At 42.3% G+C, this 8351-nt stretch overlaps 1 protein-coding gene across 1 annotated transcript in view; it reads left to right on the top strand.

The window, feature by feature from the left end:
* Positions 1-124: 124 nt before the first annotated feature.
* The window catches only part of LOC107565182 (complement C3-like), a 40808-nt gene continuing 32581 nt past the window's right edge, over positions 125-8351 (top strand). The window contains exons 1-12 of the mRNA XM_016250403.1: positions 125-255; positions 355-390; positions 552-578; positions 1396-1588; positions 1694-1856; positions 1939-2009; positions 2379-2470; positions 2587-2669; positions 2750-2837; positions 3077-3179; positions 3273-3387; positions 3536-3651. Of these exons, the coding sequence (XP_016105889.1) occupies positions 182-255; positions 355-390; positions 552-578; positions 1396-1588; positions 1694-1856; positions 1939-2009; positions 2379-2470; positions 2587-2669; positions 2750-2837; positions 3077-3179; positions 3273-3387; positions 3536-3651 (1161 nt within the window). The 5' untranslated portion in view covers positions 125-181. The remainder of the gene's footprint in view (positions 256-354; positions 391-551; positions 579-1395; positions 1589-1693; positions 1857-1938; positions 2010-2378; positions 2471-2586; positions 2670-2749; positions 2838-3076; positions 3180-3272; positions 3388-3535; positions 3652-8351) is intronic.

Here is an 8351-nt window from a genome sequence, read left to right on the forward strand (position 1 = left end):
AAAGCCTGTGTTGCTTGAGTTGTCAGATTGTATCAGTTGTGCTCAGAAAGCAAACATTACACAAGAGTTCCTCAAAGTTTGGAGATGACGGTGTTGTGGGTTAGTGGGAGGGATATTAGGGGTATTTCAGTTCTCCTGCTGTTGTCTCTGACATATTGTGAGAGTTCAGTTCAGCAGGACGATGCTCCTTCCACTGATGTTATGGATGGCATTGCTCTGTCACGTCTCTGATGGCCGGACTTCCTCTCAAAGACAGTGCGTCAACATTTTATTAGGCTAATAATGTTTAATAATGCATAAATTGTATTTTTGTTCTCGACATTTATTTATGTCTTTATCTTGTCAAATGAACAGCAAGAGGACAGTTTGGGGACCTAATATGCGAATAGTGTAAGTAGGCCTATATTTTTTTTGTGTCATGTATTTTGTGCTTCAGAGAGAATTTTGCAAATTTTTTTATGGATATGGTCGGATATAAAATTGTGTTTATAATAAAAATAGTGGTTCATATTGGATTTATCTCTAACTGAGTGTGTAATCTGTGTTTACAGTGAGCCGGTCATCGACCATTCTCCAACGTAAGTACACAACTCCTGTTCTATGCCCTTAAAGTTACTTAACACATCCCTAATCAATGTACAGAGAACGGGAATTTCCCCAAGAATCCATGTTCATTTATTTAATGACTCAGAAAATGTTAAATGGTATAACAGTCAGGTATGAGGGTGTCTTAATCATTTCATATAATGTTTTCAAACATTCAATGTAGGCTTTTTTTTAAAACACATAAATAACATGATTTTATGAAAATATGGAGTATTACTATGTATTTATTTATTTAGATCATATATACCATTTAAAAACCTGAACTAATATTGCAATAAAAAGGCGAAGTTATTTGATAAATATTATTAAAAAACGTATTAGTAATCTTGACACACAGTCATGAGGGTCCTGTATTCCCTGTTTTATGTTTTCTTGTCACATGACAGCAAAATGGCCCCCATTTTGGTTGCACAGATTTCAAAACTAACATTTATTTATTTAATAAATAATTTTGGCCTGCCAATGGCTTTTTTTCCTTATATGAATATAAAAATGGTATGTATATATAATAATAATAATAATTATTATTATTATATTAAAATATTATATATATACACACACACATAAAGAAATGTTCTAAAAGAAAAAAAAACAGAGAATAAGATTATTATTATTATTATTGAATTTCAGACTGTCCATAATTACTTTAATTTTCTTTCTAGGTTAGACCACCTTAACATTTTTGACTTCTTGCACCACAGAAACATTAATTTAAAATGAGTTTTTAACATGTAAAGTGAAAACACGTTATGTAATTATGTGTTATTGGATATGTGTGTTCTGGTTCAGGTTTTATGTTTTAGCTCCAGCAAAGATAAGACCTGGAACAAAACAGAACATCCTGCTGGAGGGTCACAAACTCTCCCGGCAATTAACAGTCTCCATCATGGTCTATGATTACCCAGACTCCCAAACTGCCTTAATGAGAGGCTCTGTTATCCTCAATTCAAAAAACAACTACAGCGCCCTCAAAACCATCGAGGTGAAGTTAGTTATGAATATATTTGTTCAGAGTAAAGAGTTACACTTGTTTAAATGTTGCATCATGCTTAACATAAACAAAATGAAATGTTGTCTTTTCATTTAGATTGATCCAAATGTGCTACAACCAGATGGAAAGAAGAAATATGTGAAGGTTGTTGCTCAGTTTAGAGCATTCCATCGTGCAGAAAGAGTATTACCGGTGTCGTTCCGCTCTGGATACATCTTCATTCAGACTGATAAACCGGTTTACAACCCTGGAGACAATGGTCAGCTCTCGCATCCTTGTCATACTGCTCGTTTATAATGAACGTTGTTCATTTTTTTCCCCTTATCACTGTAATTTTTCAGTGCGTTGCAGGGCTTTTGTGTCTGACACTGAATTACGTGCTGCTGAGAGGACCATTTCTCTGGAGATTCAGGTGTGACTGTCACTGGCATTGACATAAACGCCATTACAGTATTTGCAAGGAAATATTGGGAACACTTTAGTATTGGGACCAATTCTCACTATTAACTAGTTGCTTATTAGCATTCCTATTATTAACACATTGGCTGTTTATTAGTACTTATGAAGCATATTGTGCATGACCATACTCTACATCTCTAATACTACCCAATATCTAAACTTAACTACCTTACTAACTATTAATAAGCAGCTAATTTTATTGAGGCAAAAGATGTAGTTACTAGTTTGTTAATAGAGAGAATTGGACTTTAAAATAAAGTGTGACCGAAATATTTTATTTTTCTGGAACAATGCTTTACATTACAATTTGCACATGTTTCAGAATCCAGATGGTATTGCAGTATATGGTATTTCTAGAGCCAAAGCAATCGATGGAATACTCTCTAACACCTACCCCCTCTCATCTGTGGTCAAGTATGCACACAGAACAAATATATTATAAAATAATAATGAATTGACAAAAATTGTTATTTATTTACCTGATACTTTGAATATATGGCTGCTGTGTAAGTCTCTTTTTGATTTTATAGAGAGGGCAAGTGGAAAGTTGTTGCGAAGTTTGATCAGGGAAAAGAGAACATTTTCAGCCGAGAGTTTGAAGTCAAGAAATATGGTAAGTCCTTCATATTACCTCCAGATTCTGCTAGATGTTTCTCTGTTGGTCGGTTAACAGCATTTCTCCTTTCTCTCAAGTCCTCCCAGCGTTCAACGTCACTTTGACTCCAAAGACATCCCACCTCAGACTAGACGCAGAAAAGTTGGAGGTAGAAATAACAGCCAGGTGTGTGAATCAGACTCTTCTGAATGACCTCAAAGTATTTGGACATTTAAGTAACACTTATTATTTATATTTTATTTTTTTACATTTATTATTATTATTATTTTACATCTTTCTTTCTTTCTTTTTAAAGAAATTAATACTTTTATTCAGAAAGGATTGATACAAATAATCCAATGTGACAGTAAAGACATGTTTCCAGATATAAAATATTTTGAGGTCACTGTATGCATTTCTTCCAGGTATCTTTATGGTGAACCAGTGAAAGGTGTTGCATATGTGCTGTTTGGTATTGAAATTGATGGTGAAAAGAAGAGACTCACATCTATGAAGCAACTAAATGATGTAAGTGGTTAAATAAGAAAAAAACATTAGTTTAAGTACCTTAAATCAGCTTTATAGTACAAGACTCTTGTTACTCCATGTTTTATTTTGCAGCTGAATGGAGGACATGTTAGTTTGACTTTGGAAGAGATAAAGAAGGCCTATCTTGACACAAACAGCTTACTGGGGTCTTCTGTGTACGTCAAAGCATCAGTAATGACCAGCTCAGGTGGGAAAATCATTGAAAAACAACTTAAAACCACTCACAATCCAATAGCAACTGCATGGCAAGCCCTTGGCAACCACTACAAACTCTTTAGCATCATTATTGTGAGTTTTTGTTTTTGTAAAAACCCTGTCTCCTTTCTTCTTCTCAGGTAGTCACCTTGTGGAAGCAGAGAAATCTGGCATTAAAATAGTAATGTCACCCTACATGCTATCTATCAGAGACACACCAAAGTATTTCAAACCTGGCCTGCCATTAGCCATGACGGTAATTTTCCTTTCTGTTGCGACGGTTTCTGCTTGAAGAGATGAAGTTCACCCTTCATGTCATTTTAAAACTTTTTGACTTGAAATGCAGCAAAATGTCCTAGCTGCTCTTTTCCATAAAATGAAAGTGAATGGGGACCACGGGCTGTCAGTCTCTAAATAGGACATTGTCCTAAGAGAAAGAAACAGCAGAGTAGCGGGTTCAAGCGGTGTCACGTCGGCTCAGCGCCCGCGTGCCCCGGCCTCCCCACGTCCTCTTGTCTCGCCGTTGTGTTTCACACAAGAAGACCAGTGCCTCTCTGGCTTGGTCTCTTTTGGCACATCTGAAGAGGACGTCATCATTGAGAACGTTATTGCCAATGACTCCATGTCCTTGGCAGCTTCTGATGCAGAAGAATGGGAAGGTTCCGGCGGAGAGCACAAAGTCCTTCCCCCTTTTCAAACTGAGGCCGAAACCAGACGCTGAAATCATCCGTGTCCTGTCGAAGGTGGTAGAGCATCTGGACCTCGAGTGGTCGGCTCCGGAAGAGCCCGTCCACGGCCTGTTAGATGAGTGGTACCTGCCGGAAAGCCGTCAACAGTCCTCTCGCCAACACCCGCCCTGTTCTTGCCTGCAGTTCATGACGAGCTCACCAAGACGTGGCGCGCCCCCTACTCGGCCCGAGTAAATCCCTCTACAGCAGCGGCTCTCAACACCGTTGACGGTGCTGACGACAAGGGATACAGCAAGCTCCCCCCTCTGGAGAAAGCAGTTGCATACAATGGCCGTTCTCAAAGTGTTTCAAGCCAAGCTTCTCCGTAGTATGGACGAGTCTGGCCAAGAACACCAGGAGGCTTTTAAAGAGCTGTGCACAGCAACAGACCTGGCTCTGCGTGCCACGAAAGCAATGGCACAGGCGATCGGCAAGACCATGGCTAGTTTGGTGGTGATGGAGCCTCTGAGCAATGGAGTTTTGTTTCCAGTGGGTCACGTCCTGCAGGTGCAGCGCATACCCGAATGTTTTACCGCTGTGATAGCGGACCCACATACAATAAAGAGCAAATTTCCTCTTCACACTCTCTCACACACTCATGCGAATGCAAGTTCCCCGCCTTTTCTTGGCGAGCTATCATTCGCAAAAATAAACCATCTCGCCTCCCGTTCACAGCTTGGGCAGCCATTCGGGGAGTGTCAAGTTGGGTTTTAAAAATAATTCAGCAAGGTTACTCGCTTCAGAGGCATTATTCAAACTTCTGTTCCAGACAACGAAGTGCTTGTTCTCCGAAAAGAAGTGCAGACATTGCTTGCAAAAGACGCTGTGGAAATGGTGCCCCCAGCGAACAGCGAGTCAGGATTTTCAGCCGCTACTTCCTTGTTCCAAAGAGATATGGCTGGCTCAGACCCATTCTGGATCTCAGACATCTGAACCACTCACTTATGCACCGGTCGTTCAAGATGTTAACTATCAAACAGATCCTCGCGCACATTTGCCCAGAGGACCGATTTTTGACAGTGGATCTGAAAGATGTATACTTTCACATTCACATAGCCCCCCATCACAGACCGTTCTTGAGATTCGCGTTCGAGGGAGTGGACTATCAATATATAGTCCTTCCGTTTGGACTGTCTCTGGCCCCGCGCACAGATGCGGGTCTGTCTCTCTTTTAAAATTTTTCGTCATAGTCTTCATCAACGGAATTAACACTACTTCCAGCTTTAAAAGGGCACCACGTCTTGGTCCGGTCGGACAGCATGACGGTGGTGGCTTACATCAATCACCAAGGTGGTCTCAGGTCACACACTCTTTACAGGATGGCTTGTCGCCTCCTTTTTTGGGCACAGAAAGAACTCCTCTCATTAAGGGCGGTTCATGTGCTGGGCAGATTGAACCTTGGCGCAGACATGCTGTCCAGAGGCAAGGTAGCCCCGGGCAAATGGGCGCTACACCCTCAAACGGTTCAAGAGATCTGGTCAGTCTTCGAGAGGGCAGAGGTTGACCTCTTTGCCTCAGAAGACAACTCTCACTGCCCAACATACTTCTCGATACAGCGAGATGCTCTGGCCCATGACTGGCCCAGTGCTCGCCTATAATCGTTTCCCCCGATCGCCCTGATTCCTCAGGTCGTCAGGTGGGTCCTCCTAGTGGCCCCACGCTGGAGGAACCAGGCTGGTTCCCAGAGCTAGTGCAGCTCTCAGCAGCAGCCCCGTGGCCCATTCCGCTGAGGAGGAACCTTCTCTCGCATGCGAAAGGCATAATTTGGCATCTCCAGCCGGAGCTGTGGAGCCTTCATGTATGTTGCCTTGACGGGAGCTTAAACAGCTCCCAGCGAGAGTAAGCAATACCATTTTGGAGGCAAGGGTGCCATCTACAAGACGACTTTACAGCCTACAATGGTCGGTCTTCCTTAACTGGTGTTCTGCATGAAGTTTGGACCCGATATCATGTGACGTGTCCCATGTGCTAACCTTTTTGCAATGGATAAGGGGCGCGCCCCCTTCACACTCAAAGTGTATGTGGCAGCTATCGCAGCGAACCATTCTCTCGAAGCTGGCCAATCGAACGGCAGAAACGACCTGATCGTTAAGTTCTTGAAGGGTGCACGGAGGCTGAATCCTCCTTGCCCTCAGACTGTGCCATCTTGGGACTAGTCCTGCGAGCCCTAAGAGGGCCCCCCTTCAAGCCGCTCAGTTCGGCTGATTTGTGGCTCTTATTGCTTTAAACGGCCCTCCTCCTTGCCTTGGCGTCAGTTAAGCGAAGTGGGTGACTTGCAAGCGCTGTCAATCAGCGCCTCATGTCTTAAGTTTGGGACTAATGACTGTAAAGTCATTCTAAAGCCAAGACATGGTTATGTTCCTAAAGTGCTCTCAACTCCGTTCAGAGCTCAGGTAATCTCCCTATTGTGCTCCCCGTTACAGATGGTGAGCAGGGTCCCAGCATGCTCTGTCCAGTAAGGGTTCTGAGAGTATGTCCAGTAAGGGTTCTGAGAGTAGACCTAAGAGCACACTAGCCTGTTTAGACAGTCAGAGCAGTTTTTGTTTGCTTTGGAGGCCGCCATAAAGGACTGCTGGCCACAAGGCAGCGAATTTCTCGCTGGATCGTTGATGCGATAGCCTTGGCTTATGCCTCAGAAGGCTTGCAGTGCCCTATAGGTGTGAGGGCCCATTCCACAAGAGGGATGGCCTCCTCCTGGGCATGGTCCAGCGGAATTTCTATTGGTGAGATCTGTGCGACCGCCGGCTGGTCATCGCCATCCACATTTGCCAGATTCTATAACTTAGATGTCCCTGCTTTACAGGTGCGAGTTCTTTTAGTTTAATGTACCACTCTTCCCCCTTGGGCGAAGCTGGTTATATTAGTGCTTCTCAGCTACTAGCTTGGGGCATAATGTGCTCATGTTCTCAGTGGTCCTTATTAGTGCTCCGAGACTGGGCTCGCAGAGCAGGATGTCCTGTATCGACTCATAGCGTGGCGTGATTGGATGTGTTCCCCTTAGCGTCTCACGCAACTGGAGAGACCGTTGTGTCACTTGCCACGCTATAAGCTGCACACAAATCGATGACTGTCGCTTCAGTCGAATGATCTGATGAATGGCGCTCTGAGCCAACTTGTATAAGGGTCGGGTCTGTCCTTTTTGATGGGCTAAAGCACTATTGGTTTGTGCAGCTACACAAACGTGAACAAATCAGACTTCAGTACAGAGTAAAACAGGACTTTTCCCCTTAGCGTCTCACGCAACGCTCGTTCCCTTATCTCAGGGAACCGAGGTTACGTTAGTAACCGGAGCATTTCATTCAACAGAAATGTCTAAAAGTGGTCCAAATGACTTTTGCTCTATATTCCATGTCTTCTGATGCCACACAATGGTTTTCATTCATTAATTCGTTCATTCAGTAGGGGAGAGCAGGGCACAACGTATCACTTTTTGACTTTCTCAGTTTGTGTAAATCTACATGGTGCTCAGAATATAATTTTTCATCCACAGTAATTTCACACTTGTCTAGTACAAATATGTCACTTTGTTTCATAATTACAGTTTATACATTTTTAAGCTTGTTAAGACAGTAGAGAGCAACGACAGGAAAGCATTGGGAGGAGAGAGGGAGCAGGATTGGGAAAGGACCTTGAGACGGGACTTGAACTCAGGTCGCCGTGAGCGCAGTTGCGCTGTATGTTGACACACTAACCACGAGGCTATTGGTGCCAACATCAATTTGCATTCTCACTAAGCCCACCTTCAGAAACATATGTTTTTGTTATTGCTCACTCTTTATTTTCTGTTTCTACATAATTCGTTTTTTATTACAAATTTCATAGTTTACTATTATTTATTTTTAAAACCATATAACCATGGTAATGAGGACCATGGTTTTACTTGTGACCACAATCTTACTAATAGGCCTACTAGTCAGTTAAACTCTGTATTCTAAGCAAGGACTTCTTTCTCTTTAGATGTTTAGTTTAGTTTAGATGTTTAGTTACATAATGTCATTCTGTGGAACACAGAAATTTTTGTCCATACAGTAGAAATCAAGGGTGACCAAAATGGTTTGGTAACATTCTACAAAATATCTTTTGTGTTCCACTAACAGTTGAAGGGGTGTGTTTAAGCATATTCTGCCCAAGCCGTCAAACTGACGTCATCAGAGAAGGAATGCCATTCCAGAGTGGAAGCAAATGTTCGGATTATGATAAAAAAATTAACAAGACAAATTTTTTTTTT

The sequence above is a fragment of the Sinocyclocheilus grahami genome, unplaced genomic scaffold, assembly GCF_001515645.1.
Source record: "Sinocyclocheilus grahami isolate Dianchi unplaced genomic scaffold, SAMN03320097.WGS_v1.1 scaffold986.1, whole genome shotgun sequence".
Taxonomy (NCBI): domain Eukaryota; kingdom Metazoa; phylum Chordata; class Actinopteri; order Cypriniformes; family Cyprinidae; genus Sinocyclocheilus; species Sinocyclocheilus grahami.